The sequence below is a fragment of the Hydra viridissima genome, unplaced genomic scaffold, assembly GCF_058129835.1.
Source record: "Hydra viridissima isolate aposymbiotic clone 2 unplaced genomic scaffold, HvirCarnegie_v1 scaffold_9, whole genome shotgun sequence".
Classification (NCBI taxonomy): domain Eukaryota; kingdom Metazoa; phylum Cnidaria; class Hydrozoa; order Anthoathecata; family Hydridae; genus Hydra; species Hydra viridissima.
This window is the reverse complement of record NW_028324308.1, coordinates 6,469,483-6,488,393: the sequence shown is the minus strand read 5'-3', so window position 1 is coordinate 6,488,393 and position 18,911 is coordinate 6,469,483. Positions and strand designations below refer to the sequence as shown.

At 27.5% G+C, this 18,911-nt stretch overlaps 2 protein-coding genes across 2 annotated transcripts; both read left to right on the top strand.

Moving 5' to 3' along the window:
* Positions 1-10: 10 nt before the first annotated feature.
* Positions 11-1,037, top strand: LOC149883768 (modulator of macroautophagy TMEM150B-B-like). Its single transcript, XM_090098099.1, has one exon. It carries the CDS (start codon positions 97-99, stop codon positions 895-897), a length of 801 nt encoding a protein of 266 aa, XP_089954225.1. The 5' UTR covers positions 11-96; the 3' UTR covers positions 898-1,037.
* A 9,319-nt stretch (positions 1,038-10,356) lies between these two features.
* LOC145185350 (ras-related protein Rab-5C-like) lies at positions 10,357-15,376 on the top strand. The gene is made up of 7 exons (XM_090097936.1): positions 10,357-10,542; positions 10,938-11,021; positions 11,194-11,271; positions 11,555-11,628; positions 13,761-13,883; positions 14,256-14,349; positions 14,444-15,376. The coding sequence occupies exons 1-7, from the start codon at positions 10,464-10,466 to the stop codon at positions 14,551-14,553; spliced, it is 642 nt and encodes a 213-aa protein (XP_089954062.1). The 5' UTR covers positions 10,357-10,463; the 3' UTR covers positions 14,554-15,376.
* Positions 15,377-18,911: the final 3,535 nt, after the last annotated feature.

Below are 18,911 nucleotides of genomic sequence, written 5' to 3'. Positions count from 1 at the left end.
AACATTTGCTTTTTTTTTTTCTTAATAATCGTTTTAAAAGAAAAGCTTTTACGGTCAGAAGCAAAGTCGTTACAAGTTGTTAGCGTCTCTCGACAAATGCCTTTGAGTCCAAGCACGAGAAGAAAATGTTACCACTACAGTATTACTTGCTTGCCAATTGCGACGGTTCTGTTATCCGTTTTAACAACAATTATATCTTTCGTCATTGCTATCAAATTTGAAATAATTATTGCAGGAAGTCTTCCGTTTATCAGCGAAATTGGGAGCAATAAACCACAGAGCAGCGTATTCACTTTCGGGCTTTCTTTAAGTGCAATATTAACCTTTTTTGTTATTCTCATTCGTTTTCTCCAAGTAAAACATTTTTACCTTTCAAGGCAATTTGTAAATTTATTGTCTCTTGCTGCTGGAATAATTCTATTTTTCGGCAAGTTTTTGGTCATATCCTTCCAACTCTCGAGTCACACCTTTGTGCATTATTCTGGCGCAACAATGTATTTTGTAGGCACGTTTTTCTACTGCATTCTCCAGACGAGGATTTCGTTTCACGACACGAAGAGATATTTATTTGTTATCAGACTATGCTGTTCGATTGGCATGTTTTTAAGTGGGTTTTTCTTAGCACTCTTTTTATTACCTTCGATGAAACTTATGAACGGCAAACACCGTGTTGCAGAAGCTGCTGAGTGGAGTTTTCTGACTTTAAAAATGATCTTAATATTGACTTTTGTTGTCGACTTTTGGAATATCATTCCAATAGTAACAATTACAAAGAATAACTCGCGCAGTTACGAAGAAATAAACGAAGAAGATTACGATATTGTTCAAGAAACAAATTTAGAAGGATTTAATACAGACCTAATCAACCAAAGAAACCTGAACGGAGTAGAAGTGTGAAACTAAAATAGCAAATCTTTTATTATAAATTTTTACTATTTTTTTTACTATTATTATTAGTAGTCTTCTAAATTATTATAAAAAAAATTTTTTGTTAAAAAAAATTATTTATGGCATACTTTTTATTGAATTTGTTTGTTTTTTTTTTTGCTGTTGATTTTTAATGGATTTTCGGTTAACTTAATTTATTATTAAATCCAGTGAAATGTTCCGCCAAAATGGAATAAGAGCTGATATGAACATTCTCTAAAATGCCAGTCGCTAAACATTTTACTTTCTAAAAGTTTCGTCAGATGTTGGCAGGGCCGTACCATACCAAGATTGCGCATGGGACCAGACAATTAATCAGTGCTTTCCCCCTCTACTACTTTCTCCTATTTTTTATTAAAAAAAACCAACAACAAAACAGTAACAACAATTTTAACAGCGTGTTTCATTTGTTCAGTTATAGATTATAGAAACACACTTCAGTTTGGTTCTTCAGAAATTATTGACTATATCTTTTTTAAACTGAATATGCTTTTATAATGAATTTGGATATTTTAATTTAGAGTATCAGAAAATGCTGAGATACTTAAAATTCACAATTACTTAAACTCTTCAAATAACTATCTTACAATTACTTAAATACTATCTCTAAGAATAATAGCGCTGTAATAATTTTGTAAAACTCGCTTAATAATATGTAACTATATATTGTCTTAAGAGAAAATAGTATAAACTAAAAAGATATTAAAGAAAAGTTTTTAAAAATATGTTCATTTTTTTCTTGGTGCTTTGGCATCGCCAAATGTTTTATAGATTTGCTGAATTTTAAGATATATTAAAAAGTACATTAACAACATAAAAATATATTAATCATTTTAATAACATGTTACGTAAAAACTTATACGATGAGTTTGTTTAAATTGAGTAGCCAAATCAAGTCTAGCCAGGCCGATTAAATTTAATATGGCTAAACACATATTCCATGTACTAAAAAAGCACGAAGGTTAAAAAAGTTCAAGGTTTAAATCAAGAGTTAAATCTTTCAAATAGACAACATTTTATTGGCGAACAATAAGTTTAAAGCTGAGATAACCTGAATAATGATAACCTAGATAATGAGTTAGTAAATGCTTTCATGAATAACAATTCTATTCAAACTCAACAATATGTGTCATCTTGTTTAACCTAGTGAAAGTAAGATTTCCTGCAAAATTGAGATCTGAACTTTGTATTTGTTACTCAATACCGATTAGTTAATTGTTCAATAAAAGTTAACGTTTAAGTAATTACTTTTTTTAATTAAAAAAATTTTTAAAGTATACAAACTGATTGATAATTGGAAATCTTCTTTTATGGAGATAGAGGTAGGACGGTATCATAGCATAGAGTGTGTTAGTTTCTCTGAGTGGTAACGCTCCTTCCTAAAGTGTATCATGAAGTTTCAATAACCTTCTCCCAGCAAGCACACAACGTTGTTTCAACATTGAAATAACGTTGATCGACGTTGATCAACGTTATTTCAACGTTGTTTCAACGTTGTGTGCTTGCTGGGCTAAGGCTAACACTTTTTTCTCCTCGGAGTCTCATACGCATTTTTTTGGAAGTAATATCTTAGATCCACCCCTTATTGAAAAACACCAGAGTTGTTCATACTAATTTTTTTTTACATTTGATTGGATTCCCTTAATAAAATTATTCTATCCTAAATATTTCACTGTTCGATGATCCAAAAAAATTGAGTTATGACATTTTGGTTAAAAAAGTTTCATTTTATAATGTAGCTTGTCTTACATCAGGCCGACGTTTCCTCAGTTCCACTAAGTTCAGCCAAACAGATACTGATATTCACGTTATATTACATTGCAAACAAATATATGTCCACCTAATTGATAATTCATAAGTTTAACATTAATTACAATGATTAAAAGGCATTATGCAACGTTTTAGAAAGGACGCAAAATTGTCATAGTTTTAACGGCTCAAGCCTTTAAGATTTAGCATTTCGAATTATCGCAATATACACAGCGTTGATCATAAAAAGAGCACACCCAATAATTATATTTTCTTTTAATTGCACTTTTTGGAATGATTCTATGTGTTTAACTTTAATAAAATTTCTTATGATAACTTACAAGTTAGAACTTGAACTTTTGTTTGGACGTAAATTCGACAATAAAAACTTTTATTTTCAAGTTTCCTTGTGTCAACGGCTCAATGAAATAACACATGTCAGCGGAGAATCCCATTTATAGTTGAAAATTGGAGTTTATTCTTAAGTGAGTACTGGAATAAGGCATTGTAAATATTATTTGTAATGTACATTTGATGTACATGGGACGAAACAAAAATTGTTCTTCGAAAAAAAGAAAAATAATTTTAAATGTTATTGAATGGACTACACATTTCTCAAATTTAGTGTCAACTAGGGTGTTCTAGAGAATTTGTTCAACACTATCGTAAACATATTGAAAAATTAAAACCACTGATGATAAAATTCGAAAGACACCACCAAGAAAAACTTCAATCAAGATGGATTGCCAAATTATTAGGATGTCTAAAAAAATGACTCTTAAGTCAAAGCATTTCGCCAGTCTATATCTATCCAATTTGAATGTGCTAGAGCCCATTGAAGCCTCTTTTTCCGATTTATTGCTTTTAGAAAAGGTTTTTGAATAGCTATTCTATCATTTAAGCCAACAGTTTTCAAGCGATGTCTTACAGTTCTTTCTGAAATAGTTTTATTATGAGCAGCATTAAAGTTAGATGTTATTTCTTAGGCTGTTAATCGTCTATTTCGTTTACATGAGAGTGTAATTGACTTGCCTTCAGCCTTTGATGTTTTGTAGGGACGTCCAGTTCTTTTCCTATCTTATTTGTACCAGTACATTTAAACCGACGAATAGTATCACTCACTGTTGATTGAGGTATTTTCGACAATTTTTGAATATATCAAGTAGAACGACCATCATTTGCCAAAGCAACAATTGAAGAACGCGTTTCTAGAGATAAATTACATTTCTTTGACATTTTATATTATTTTCTAAAATTTTAGTCTAAAAATAACCAAAATGCACTTTTATAAACTGGAAATAAAAAAAAAAAGTTTATTCAGCTATATAAAATATTTACTAAATTAATTTATTAATCCAATATGTTATATTAACTTCAACGAAATTATGTTTTGATGACAAAAGAAAAGTTGAATTTTATTTACAAATTTTTTACTAAGTATGTTTGAGCATGTTTATAATTCAAAAACGAAGAAAAGCATAGATTTTGCATTTCAATATTAAAAACACATTAGCACATCTTAATTAAATTATTTTATGACTTAAAAAGAATTTTAAAATTTAATATCAATTATTATAGGTAAAAAACTTTAAGTGACCGGAAACTTTTGCCGGGCAGTGTATATTACATCATAATCATCCATATAACAAAAACGGTAAAAACACAAAAAGTTAAATTCCATTTAACGTTAATAGAGTAAATACAAAATAATGTTTATTCAAAATATTCTATACCTACAAACATTGTTTTTGTTGTAAATAGTGAATTCCCATGTACAAATTTGTATTTTAGTGACGCTACTTTTTTTACTCGGGTACAAGAAAAAAGAGTTCGAACAAAAAAACCTGATTCTAGTTTATTTTTTATATTAAAATTATCATTTTAGTTAATCGTAAAACTGTTCAGTTCCGTGTAGTTAAAATACTAGCATAACACTTATTGAATAGTTTGCCATTAAATTTAACGATTTTCTGTCCTTGGCAGTTCAAGATCAATTTTCATATGCTGGCCCTTAATCAACAAAATATTCTGAAATTATTTTAAATACATAAAAGTTATGAATTTTGATATACTTTAAAGAATTTCACAATTGGAGATTTTAGTCTACTGAAAATTAACAGGTGAGCCAAAAAAATGTTGTGAAAACATTTTCAATAAATGCAGCTGAATCCTTGTGCATTTTTAGGATGGTAAAACCTAAAAATAAACAAAGATTCAGCTGCATTTATTGAAAATATTTTATCTGGCATTAGATTTTTTTGTATCACCTACATTTCTCTCCCAAATTACTTCAACTGTATTTATAAATGGGGCAAATAGGCATAAAATAGGCAAACATAAAAACCTAAAAAAAAATGCTTAGCTAAACATGTACTTTTGTTTAATTACAGATTTTATCTAACTTTACTTTTCATTACAAAACTCATCACATTTATAGCAAAAACTGTTTGGAAAGTTTTTACAACCACAGCTAGCCATACTTAGAGTACATAGGCAAAGAGCTGAAAAAAGGCGTTATGTTGACTGAACAAAGAAGAACAAAGACCAGTACTAAATGTTCCATTAACCACCACTCTTTCAATCTAAATTCATTTAAATTTTCTGTATTTTTTTAGTATATTAAAATGTTCTTTTTTCGCATTTAATTTTTAACATAAGGCATTATTACTTTTGAACTCAGCACATACAAAATATAAAAATCATGTAAAGCTGTTGAAAACGTTTCTATTTGAAAATGTATTTTTGTATTTGTAAATAATGCATTTTTCGTTGAAGTTCAAAATATTAAAAAATGTGAAATGTTATTTTGTTTCAGTTATATTTATTTAAACACTTTCAAGTTCTTACCTTTCAAATAATTATGCATTAATAATAATTCCTAAAATTTTGGATAAATACAAATTTGTATTTTAGTTTATTTTATAAAAGTTAATACATTTTTTTGAATTCGTTTAAACTCAGATTGTTATTTTATCCGAAATAGATTATATTTTCTGTTTTTTTATTTCAACTCGTTTTTTCTCTCTTAAATTCATTTAATTTTTCATAAATTCATTTAATCTCTCATAAATTCATTTAACATGTTTAAAAATGTAATAAAAACCAATTGATAAGATTGATTGAAGTATTTAAAACTATTTTATCATCACATTTTTATACACGCTTTAGAATTTACAAAAATTGTGTAAATTATCTTGGTTTAAAGACCGAGTAATTCAGCCAAAAAAATTTTTTTTGACTGAAATATTTTTGAAACCAGATTTGTCAATAGATGAGAGCAGGCATTTTGTCCTGGACTTAATGCAGAGTGAGGTCCTCCAATATGACGTGATGGAAAAAAGTGCTATTTCAAGCTTCTTTTCAGAAAACTTTTGTTGATTATTATGTGTGTTTTTTTTTTGTAAAAAGATAAATTTAAAAAAATTTTTTTAAATAGTAAAGAAAACTTTTGCAAATTTTTTTCTTAGCTACAAAAAAATCAAAAAAATATATATAATATAAATAATCAAAAAAAAAATATTTCAAGAGGCGTAGTAACCAGAAAACTACCCTCCTCCTTAGTTTTCAGCAGTCCCTTGGGTCCAGAGACCCATCAAAATAAGTTGATCCGGGCTAAATTTATCCTCTTGATGGCCCTGCTTAAAACTTGTAAAACATCTTAAGACATTTTATCGTTATGTTGGTTTATGATTGCAATGGCAAATGCATGTTAAAAACAGATTTTATTTACGTCTGATACCATCATCTCTACTGTTTGTTTATAAATGAGTTTATCTTTTTATAAATGGAGTACCCTGTGGAGCTATCAAACCCAGTTTTATATTTTAGTGTAAAGCAACAGTACCTTAACAGTTGTTTTTCATTCTACCCCTATTTTACTTAAAAGTGTTGTGTACTAAATTAGGTTTATATTGATAATTATAGTGTTAATTTATTTATGAATGTTTGATTTCTAAATACCTCTCAAAAGCAGCCGGCAGATATATATTGCAATATATATTTTAATTCTTAACCTTAATGCAGAGCTGAGTCAATAAAAAACTTATGCAAACCAAAAAACTTTTATAAAGACGAAGATTTTAACAATAAATTTAAACGAAAGTTAATTGCGTTGTTGTTTACTATATTACTATAATAAACTTTTTGGGTTGAATAGGACCTATAATTATAATTAAAAATAAAATATAAACATAGTTATAAACTATATTGTATATATCTATAATAATTGTATATTTATAATAATGTATACATTTATATTAATTTTTGCATTTGATATTTAGAAAAAAAAATTAAAATGTAAAAAAAATTAAATGTATGTTAAGCATGTTTTTTTAAATCATAGAACAACATCGTAATTCAAGGGTCTCAGCAAATATTGAAGGAAGGTATAACTGTCTCATTCAAGTTGTCAATTCGAAAATACTGAAATTTAAACGAAGGAAGCTCCCTTTCTTTTAAAAGAAGGTTGACATATTTATAAATGCTGAGTTATCACATCTACTCTTTTCCATTCAAAAATCGTTTAAACGAATTCTGAGGGATTTATTCAAATGATCTAGTCAAATTGTTTTTAAACTCCACTGGTGCAAAATAATTATTTAGATTGTAATAAACAACAATCCCATCAACGTCGACAAGTAACGCACAAGAATAGATGTTATATTAAACTTAAAATGTATACAAGTTTAGGTATTCGATCTTCGGTATCCGCAGACTTTTAGGTGTAAGTTGCAGAAACATTATTATGCAATCTTCTAACATCTTTTAATTTAAACTTCTTACACTTTCAATCTAACAATTTAATATATTATATAATAAACCCATGCTTTAGTATTTTAATATATTATATAATAAACCCATGCTTTAGTATTTTTATATACTTTTGTGTAAAAAAATCAATATTTAATTATTTACAGGATCCAAATAAGAAGTTACCCCTTTTCAGAGTCCAGGGACTATGCAAAGGGTAACTGCTTGCTTGCCATCCTTCCCGTAGTAATTTTTATTATCAAGCTTAGTTTTTTTTCCTGTTTCACCATTTTCAAATTTATAAATTTAAAAAAAGGACAAAATAATTTACATATAACTTTTAAAAAAAACAGCTTAAAACATTTTTTTTCAATTCGACTTAAGCTATTTACAAAAGTTTCTATAGATAACTTTAGTAAACAGCTTAAACATACGAGGATTAATTAAACTTAATATTCTATGTATCCAACCGCTTTCATTTTACTCCATGTTACATGAAAGGGTATTTATGCATATTCAGCTTCTTCTTTTGAGCAATACGCATACGCCATTATTGTTTATGCATATGAGGATTAACTATTTCTACTGAAAGAATTTCAATTTAAGTTTACTGAAATCAAAATTTACAGAAATTGCTATTTCTAATTTAGAAAAACAGAATCCAAGAAGTACTAGATATATATTTTCTCTTCAGACCGCGTAAAATATGATGTAATTTGTACAAAGGTGTTTTTCTTCATGCAGATGTAAAAGCACTGCAATGTGCCTTAAACGAAAAATAATTCTTTTGAGGTTACTGCCGGTATAAAATTTTAAAAACTTTAGGAAGTCAGCTTATTTTCAAAAACTGTTATGTTACATAGGTTAATTTTTACAAAGTCAATCTTAACAGCTCATTGGAACTATGTTAACTTTAGTATATTCTTAAAAAATCACTGCCTGGGTTGCAAGTTAGTAAACATGTTTAAAAAAGTGTATACATTTTTGAGAAGTAGTAGTTCTTTAAAGGTTGTTTAGTAAATGCAATTTTTGTTTAGGTTTTAATTTGTTATTTTAACTTCTGGATTACGATTATATGAATATGAACAGCTGCTGACAGCATTTCAATAATATGTGGTTGGTATTTATTAGATATCTATAGTTTTTTTAGTATAATATGATGGTAAAAGATTTGACGAGGAAACAAATGGAGCACTTTTTTCCAATTGCTTTAAATTGCTCTTATAAACTGAGGGTAAAGATTTACAAATTTCTAAATTACCAGATATAACTTGGTAGACGAAAAGAGTGACAATCAACAGTTACAGATGAAGCTGCCAATATGTAATTGTAAAAATATTTTTGTTGTTTTTAAAATATTCTACAGAATTTATTTCGTATACTTAGTTTTAAATATAAAATGTATATAAATATATTTTAAATATAAATAAATCTTTGAAACATGCTTTCAATTTTTGCATTTAGGGTATAGTTAAATGACATTTCCCTACTCCCCAACTATTTGAGCTAAGTCAAAAGTTAGAGATAACTTCATAAAAAATTCTTCATATACTGCCATGCAAATTTTTTCTAACATTACAAGAATTATTAGAAGTTGTTAGCAGAAGCAATAGTAGTAGTAGGTAATTATGGATTTAAATTGATTTTCAAATAGCTATCAAAAGATATAAGCAGGTATCTCTTAAAATCTGCTTCCATTTTAATATAGCATTTGTTGCAAATTATTTTCATAATCTTATAAGCAAATATCCTAATATGATTCCAGAATTTTGGAAAAGTGCCTTTTACAATCATAATTGTTATCAAGTTTTGTTAATTAATCGCTCCAAAAACTAATTAATTTAGGGAATTTTTCACGATAATCATATCAAATTTACCTGAAGTTGTAATGAAAAACGTCAAATTGGGCCCAATTTTGATATACAGAAGCCTTCCTTATTTTGAGAAAGTATAAATATATATTCTCTAAATGTTCTTAATTTTTAAGCGGTAAAAGTTTTTTTTTCTTGTTAGTTTCAAAAAATTCCCAATTTTAATACAATTTCTATTTCAAAAAAATATTTGTAAGATGTTAACCAAGAGGTTGTAAAAAAACTTTTATCTACGTTGCGCTACATCCCTTTTCGGCTTCTGTAGTTGCTTGTTAAAGACCAACTTGATTTTGACTTTCGAGATTACATCATACGCATGCGCCGGTCTATCGACCCGAAACAGTCTGGAAACATTCAAGTAGCTGATGGCTAGAGAAATGAAAAGTTACATGTAGTTTACTAAGTCTTTCAAATTTAACTATATTATTACTATGAATATATATGTATTTGAAAAAAGATTTTTCTGATTTGATTTTTTCAAATTATATTTTTAAAATGCATCAGTTGCTTTTAGAAATAAAGAAAAACTCTAAGCTTTCTAAAATTTACCAGCTTATTTTTTCTTTTAACTCCCTAACATAACTTTTTGTTTTAAGTAGATATCCTTCTTTAATTTTTCACTGAGGCTCAATTTTATTAACTAAATAAATGATCATTATGTTTTTTGAAAAATAATTGTTTTTGAGATAGAAAAATCTAACATAATTTCCCACATAACTATAAGAAATCCACAAGATAACTTGGCAAATAATTATTAACATTACATGCATATTACTAATGGCAGCTGCTTTTTTGCATAAAAAATTGTTTTTTTTTGAGCTAGTAAAAATTACTTTTTTCTTTTTTTAATTATATTTATGTGTTTTTATATATTGCTAAAGCTTACTATAACTGCTATGTGTGGAAAATAACATGAAGGGTTTTTTGCATTATTTTGTGTTAATCAATGTGATTAATTGCATGCCTACTATTGTCCTGGTAATATACTCAGACTCATACTTTGATGATTTTTTGCTATTCATACAATTATACATTCATAGATTTTATAAAAACAATAAAATTACAATGTATATTTAAGTAAAATAATTCATGTTTTATTTAGACATTGCAGATTAAAGTTGTAAATAAAAATCTATATAATTATATAAATATATATAATAATTCAACATGTCAAGATCCGGAACACCACAGAGGCCAAATGGAGCTCCACAAGGAAAGATACAACCTTTCAAACTTGTGTTATTGGGTATATATATATTTGTGTTTAAAACACTTATGTATATATAAAGTTAAATCATTAACTTCAGTGTGGTTTGATGTTAAAATTATTATCTTCACTGTATAAATTACACTAAAGATACTAAATTTATCTAATACCAACTATTTGTTAAATATGCTGTTTTTTTACATCATTTTAAGCTTGACTTAATATGTGTGCTATACATAATTAGTTTTAATTTGTGTGTGTGTGTGTGTGTGTGTGTGTGTGTGTGTGTGTGTGTGTGTGTGTGTGTGTGTGTGTGTAAACCTTGTTTTAAGTTTAATTTCTTTCAATTTGTTTTAACTTTACCTAATGAACCAGTTTTAATGATAAATTTTGACTATTACTTTTTGAATTAAAGCATTAATGTTGTATTTTAGGTGAGTCTGCTGTGGGCAAATCAAGTTTAGTTTTAAGGTTTGTTAAAGGTCAGTTTCATGAATACCAAGAAAGCACTATTGGTGGTAAGTAGAATAATCTTTTTATTGTTTTTTATAATAAAAAAATTTAATTCTTTAGGATTAATTTTATTTTAATTTAATTTTATCAGCTTGTTCTCAGAAATATTATTATTACTATTTTATTGTCATTTTATTTTTAAGATTTTCTTGCACATTTTCTATTTTTATTTTTCAGCTGCATTTCTAACACAAACAGTATGTTTTGATGATACTACAGTGAAGTTTGAAATATGGGATACTGCTGGACAAGAAAATATCTTTTCATAAAAATACTTCAGTTAAAATGCATACATACTTTTTTTTATGTATTTCAGTTAAATTACTCAGCAGTAAACTTATTCTTAAAAATTGATTTCAAAGTTTCCTAAAGATAAAATGGTTAGACTTTCTAAACTTATGGAGGATCTCTTATTTTCTTCCTGTTATGCTTCCTAGCATTTCTTAACTATCTTACCAAACAGCAAACTAAATTATCTGATATTTTGATACAGAATATAAATTAAAGAATTAATATTTTTGCTTAACACTTTAATTACGGTATCACAGTTTAGCACCCATGTATTATCGAGGCTCACAAGCTGCTATAGTTGTATATGACATCACAAATACAGTATATTATCTATTTCATATTATTTGATATAAAATTATCAGGATCTAGTATTATTATTTTTACTTAATTAAGCTTTTTTTTCTTTAAACAATGCTTTGTCTACTAAAGCATAAGTTTTATTATGCTTTAAAAAAGAAATTTTCAGTTTCCTATGAAATAACCTAAATGATCCTTAAAAAAATGATCATTAAAAAGTCATTAACTTACCTTTATTATTCATAACCTTTTGCATACCACATTCCTCCTGAAAATCCGTCAAATTCAGGTACTGATTGTTCAGGACTCTTACTGCTGATTGCTAACTCCTGATATGAAAATCTGGGTAGTATATGATAATTTATCTTTATCTTCAAAAAAAGCATTTAAACATTTGAAACTAAAATGTTTAAATTTAATTTTAGTTATCTCTTCATGATGTAACACATCAAAAACAGATTTATACTTACTATATTTTTGTATTTGCTACATCAGATTTATTTTTATTTTAAAACCTATAAAATTAAATTTAAATGTATAATTAAATTTAATTCAAAGAATATTAATTATAATAACACCAACACTTATATAATATCAGAGTTTATCTTTTATTATTAGTTTCATCCTTTAATTGCCATTCTTTAGTATTCAATATTAAGTAAAAGTAACCAATAATACTTGGTACTGACTGGTAGTTGTCAGTAGTAAGCAGTTATAATCATAACTGTAACTCCTGTGAATGCTAAAAAACAGTTAACAATATAGAAAATATTGATAACTTTTTAGTGTAAACTTTAAGTCACTTTTTTGACATTTTATTTTTTTTTTGAGGTTTGTTCATAAATGTCATAATTCACCTTCAGTAAAATTTGATTTTAAGTTTCTTTAAATTTTATTGTTAAACATTTACTATTTGCTGTTAAATAGTTATACTAGATGTAAAAATAATATTTAATTAAGATATTGTTTATTATAAATTACTTTTTGCAGTTATGTCTCTGCATAATAACTACAAAATAACTAACAGTTGTAAAAAGGCAGTAAAGTTCTCATTAAGAGTGCAACCAAATGATTTTTACAATTATTTTTACATCAAAATAATTTTTTTTAGATATTGTTTTAATTGTTTAAATATTGTTGGTTTTTTTTTACAATTTTATAAAATATTGGTTGAATATGATGAAATTCAACAGCCTTTAGTAATTAATTACCCAAAAACTATATTAAAATGTTTCTAATCTTTTTTTTACAATGAAGCTAACTAAATCATATAAATTATCTCAATCATTTAATTTGAAGGTAATTTCACCTGAAGTTTCTTGCTTTTCAATAAATAATTCATTTTATAATTGACCAATAACATTCAATGACTCATCACACAGGACAGTTTGGAGGAATCGCTTCATTTGTTACAAATTCTATGCCATTTTGTTCATACCATTCTAGTTACTTCTTAAAGTAGTAGGTTGTAGTTAAGTCAAAGTATTATGAGCATATAATTCTTTTTAAAAAATGGCATTCTTTAAGCAATTTTCTTTCAAAGATCTCTCAGCAACTGATATGATTTGCTTTTATGTAGCAAATGAATTGATTTTGTTTTATATTTATCTTTAAATTCTTTCTTTTCTCTACCTGCTTTTTTTTTTGTCAATAGATTTAGTCCCTTTATATTGTTTCAAAATAAATCTGAGAATTGAGCAACACCACTCAATTTTGAAATCTGTGACAAAGAAGAATTTTAAAGAAAAATTTCCAAAAGTTTTTTACATTTTTACACATGTGTACTCATTTTAACCTGATAACAATTATAACCAACATTTAACACAAATACAATCAAACAATAACGCATTAGGTTAATTGTGTAAAATAATCAGAAAAATCTGTTAAGTAGTTCTCAAATAATTAACATCTAAAGGTTGCCTGAGTTTCATAGAATACATTGTTATACTTTACACTTAAGCTTATGATGGTGCAATAGTTGAATAATTATGACTTAAATCTGCTATCTGCTTGTTCAAAACTTTATTGAAACACAAATGTGTGTAGGCTTAAAGTCAAAATAAATCTGCAATAATGCTGAGATAACTGTTTGTTGCATAGACCTTTGTGACCTTTGTGCCTAATTTTTGAGTAACATTTTCATACTGCTTTCATAGGACACTTTTTCAAGGGCAAAGAGTTGGGTTAAAGAATTGCATCGACAAGCTAGTGCAAATATTGTGATCTCACTAGCTGGAAATAAAGCTGATCTTGGAAACAAAAGAATGGTAGAATATGAGGTATTATTTTTATCTTTAAAATCCTGTAACTGACCTTTGAAAGTTGTTGGTTTTTTTGTTGTTGTTGTTGTTTTTTTAAGGATTGCTTTAAGCAAAATTTTAGTTAGATATATTTATTTAAAATTTATGAATTTTGGAATTTGTGATATAAAATAAAGAATAATAAATAGTATTGATTTCCAACATTTATTTTATTCTGTTTTAACCTAACAAATTAAATATTTGTAACAAAGTTAAATTTTGTTTGAATTTTCTATTATTTCAATAATTATTCTAATGAAGTTCCTGAAGATGTTAATGCAAATAGTGAATGTATAAAATTATAGATTTTAGAGTATTTAGCATTTAACATAAAGATTTATTTTTCCTTAGGAAGCTCACGCATACGCTGAAGAAAACGGTCTTTTATTTATGGAGACCTCTGCTAAAACTGCCAGCAATGTCAATGAACTCTTTTTAGCTATTGGTAAGTTTAAACAAAAATATTATTTTCTTTGCGATTGATCTTTTTTTTTTTTTTAAAAAAAAAAAAAAAGAATATTTTCTACGTTGCATTTTAGCCAAAAAGTTACCGAAAAATACTGATCAAGGCGGACCTGGTGGCGCATCACGTCGCGGGATTGAACTGACTGAAAATCCAGAACCACCTAAGTCTGGTTGTTGCAAATAACTTTGTGTATTTTTTGATTTCAAATTTATAAGAACTTAAGAGCTCCTCCAATTGTTAACTCCGATCTTTTTTGCTTTGTTTAACATTAATTTAGTTTTTTAACTCAGTTTTGACCTAGTAAATGAAATGCATTAATCAAGGCGTCCCTTTATTTTACCGCGAAGGATTTTCTACAAAGTTAGGCTTTAAAAAGTATCAATTTGCACACCTTTTCACTTATATTTGTGTAGTTTCCTTGATGCGCAATGTTGAGTTTATATTAATATCGCATTAATTACAGATTCTAAGCGTTTATGTATAAGGTTAGGTGGGTAGCCGCGAAAAAATCTTTTTTTTAATTTATTGTTATGTTACTATGTTTTATTAAAGCGATATTACCGGTATTATATTTCTCGATACCAAATTGTTGATCTTCGAATGTTTTGTATGAATTATTTCTTTTTGACATCCCCCTGTACAGTTAGTCCTTTTGTTTGCTTTACTAATCATGTCTTAAATGGTATTGAATCGTTTTTCAGATGAAAAATGCTTTTTCCAATAGTTTGAATGTGTTAATTTTTTTGGTCCCGTTTTGCGTGTTTCTTAATTGTTAATAATGATGGGAATATTTTTATTTGACAACTTGCCTTCAACTACTTCTAATTTCAAATTTTCATAAATGAGCAAAGACTTCTTTTGTTTTTTTCTTTTGAGTTTCTTGTTGAAGTAATTGAAGGTATTTGACTATTCAATTATTGATTGCTGCTTGTATAATTATGTTATACTTATCTATGTAATTAAGATAACTTTCTCAAATCGAAGAATATGCACGTTTTTTTATTGTAATTCTTTTTTTATCTCTAATCAAAGAAGTATGTGCCGGGTTTTTTTCTATAGTTGAAATAAATGGATCATGCTATTAAGCCTAGTCTAAGGTGAAACACAACCTGCTATTGCACAAAGCGAAAAGTATAGTTTTGCTTGACAAAATATTGGTTCTGTAAACTAAAATACCCAAATCTACCTCCTAAAATTTTAAGGAAATTATTAAATTTATTTTTATCGTCAATCAAAAAAAAAAAATTGCTCCTCTCCGCAGCTAATATATAAAACGCGACGGTGTGAGTGTGAACGTGGTTAATATATAAAACGCGACGGTGTGAGTGTGAACGTGGTTAATGTTAAAAACGCGACCGTGTGAATATGGATATAATTAATATATAAAATGTATATAAAATATATAAAATGCGACCGTGTGAATGTGGACGCAGTTCCTCGCCAGACACTTCCTAGCAAGTAAATTGATTAGCGTAGACGACTCTGCAAAAGGTAAACATTTATACAGAGAGTTTAGAAAAGTATTGTTTACCTAGGAATATGATGAAAGGCGTCACACGTTATTTATATATCTTTTCAATTGTGTTTTTGTGCTCATTAGATAAACATTAACATACTTCGATGGAAAAATATCATTAAATTGAGTTAATAATAAGCCGATCTACGTGGAACAGAAACGAACAAGCGTTTTTAAAATATTTCAAGTATGGGGATTCTACTAACAAAGGAGGCCGAAGCATAATGAAGCGGAAGAATCCACTTTGTCAAACTAGTATTGAAGGCAAACAGAAATCAAGGGCCTAATACGGCGTTCAAGTTTTGTGTATGATGGCGATAAATATTTAACACACCATAGTGGCAATAATATATTTGAAAAAAAAATTGTTCACTAGAAAGGGTTTGTATTTTCGAAACTACCATACCATGTACTGTTATAACATAGATTTTGAAAATATTCTGTCGACATTTAAAAAATAAAATAGGTTTAAACAGGCGGGGCAAAAGTTTTGGTGTTGCAATCTTTAAATTTTTTACATTCTTACTGGTGTTACAAAACTTTACAAGGTTGCAATATTTGAACTTGGTCACGATTTTCTACTAAACAAGAATTTTAAAGATGACTTTTACAACTATAAAAAATCTCACAACAATAAAAGAGTCTAAGTCTACTTGTTTTTCAAAAAGATCGGGAAGTTAAAAAAAGAACTGTGATATTGACCAGAATATATTAGTTCTTTTTTAAATTATCTAATCTAAGCACTAAACATTTTCCTAATGCACCTAAATATATAAAAGCTTTAGAAAAACTGTAAAAAGTTAATAAAAACAGCATTCTGAGCAAACTGTGTGTCTTTTTCAAGAGTGAAAGTCATCATTCTTACTAGAAAGCAACCATTTGTATTTGTGACATCTATCAAATTACTCGAACTACAATTACTCCAGAATCGACATCTTCTCTTTATGAGAGTGCAAGGGTGAGATGAACTTCATTGGCTTCATCTACTTTGCAGGAAAACAAACACAACTCATAACAATCTTGAAAAATATTTTTAGTTCTTAAATATTATTTTTTCGGCCAGTGTAACCAAAGTTTAGGTTTTCTAAGGCCCAAGCTACATGGTGTTCAATTAAAGTTGGAAAAAAAACTGCTTAAAACCAATCATGGGTTTGAAGATTTATTAAAATCATTGAAATTGAAAAAAGATAAGTGAATCAATTCTATAGCTAAATCCCTTAAATGTTTATAATCAGCCAAAGTTGCATCTCTTGGAAATACTTTGTTACCTGAATATGAATCAATCATTAATGAGTACAAAGAGGCTTAAAAAGCATGTATATTAAGGAATACTCGTCAAACATGGTTTAAGAGTATCCCTTAATGTGCATGCTCTTGTCAAGCATACATGTGAACTTTTTTCACTTATGCAAAACTCCTAACTAAATAAAGGATAGGGTTTTTGGTTCTAAACAGGCCTCTGAATCTGTTCGTTTTAACTTTAAACATTTTTAGAAGAATAGATGCAAAGTAAGCATGGGAATTTCGGCCTTCGAAATCGACGAAATTAAACGAAATTCGTGTTTCAATTTCGGATCGAAATTGAGAACGAAATTTCGATTTTTTGGATTGTTTAATTTCGCGAAAAAATTTCGTATAATTTCGGGTCATTGAAAGTAACGAAATTGACACGAAATTAAACATAAGTTTTAATTTCGAAATTCGTGAATTTGTAATGTTTAAAAATTTCGTCTTTCGAAATTCAATATAAATTTCGATACGAAATTGAAACATGAATTTCGTTTAATTTCGTCGATTTCGAAGGCCGAAATTCCCATGCTTAATGCAAAGTTTCCAGTAGCCTTAAAGATTTTCTGCAATGCCTGCTTAAAGCCATGGTTACAACTTCCGAAAAACCTTCTTTTAAACAGTTTTACTTTAAAATTAAAAAAGTATAACATGTATATATATCTTTCGGAAATTATCATTGACTCCAAATTTAATTAAATATATGTAAACATTTATTTATGTCAATTAAATCATTCTCTAACTGAAAAACAATTGAGTACCATACAATCAATTCCTAGATTTTCTGCTATTCAAGATTTTTTATTCAAGGCAATTTCCAGAAGTGGTGCAGAATTTTAACTTTGTTCATACTGATTCAAATAAAAGTGTTTAATAAAAAATCATTACGATCAAAGTCTGAGATAATATTTTTTTATGTTGATACTTCATTTTTTCAGAAGAAATTTCGATCAAGTTTATGATAATAGAGGATATTTTTTTTTTATTCCAGCCACACTTGGGGCTGGGTGACCGAATTTTCTGATTAATATTGTTCCCAGGTTTCGATCATCGTCGTTTTTTGTAATATATTTTTATTTGACACAATTATGAATAAAAAAATTTAAAGTTTGTACCATCTCTAGAAGTTACTTATCTTAAACACCAAAAATCTTGGACCTGTCTGTTAAAATCTATTTTATTTTTTTGGACGTTGATAGAATATTTTAAAAATCAAGGTTGTAACTGTCCATAGAATGTAAGTTTCGAAAATACAAACAGCTTCTGGTAGACATTTTTTAAAAATAAATTATTTCCGCTACGGTGTGTTAGGGGCTTGAAATTATTTACAAAAATCATATAGTGTTTGCTTTTTTAAAAGGCAGAACCTATAAAGCGACACTTATTTATTACAATTTTTTTCTGATTTTTCTTCATAGAAAAAACGCTTCTTTTATATTACACCTACAATTTTATCTAAGTGTTATATATTTCTATTCTACGTATACAGAATACACATGCGTTCTAGGGTTTTAAAAGTTCACCACATACTAAGCACGCCTGTCTTACTATTAATCACCAAAAAGAAAAAAAAAAAAAAAGCTTCCTATAAGAAATCGATTGAATGACAACGAATGATTTGTTTTTTGTAGCAAGTTATTTAGCTCATTTAAGTTTATCCTGTAAGCTGTTTAGTATTTAATTATTTCGTTATTTTACATATACTCGTTTTTTTATTTGGTCTAAATAAACTGTTTCA

Excerpts from the sequence above, each read along its gene's own strand:
- LOC149883768 (XM_090098099.1), top strand. The coding sequence starts at position 97 with ATGCCTTTGAGTCCAAGCACGAGAAGAAAATGTTACCACTACAGTATT.
- LOC145185350 (XM_090097936.1), top strand. The coding sequence starts at position 10,464 with ATGTCAAGATCCGGAACACCACAGAGGCCAAATGGAGCTCCACAAGGA. Across the intron at positions 11,022-11,193 it reads CCAAGAAAGCACTATTGGTG|CTGCATTTCTAACACAAACA; the intron begins GTAAGTAGAATA and ends TTTATTTTTCAG. Across the intron at positions 14,350-14,443 it reads TGAACTCTTTTTAGCTATTG|CCAAAAAGTTACCGAAAAAT; the intron begins GTAAGTTTAAAC and ends GTTGCATTTTAG.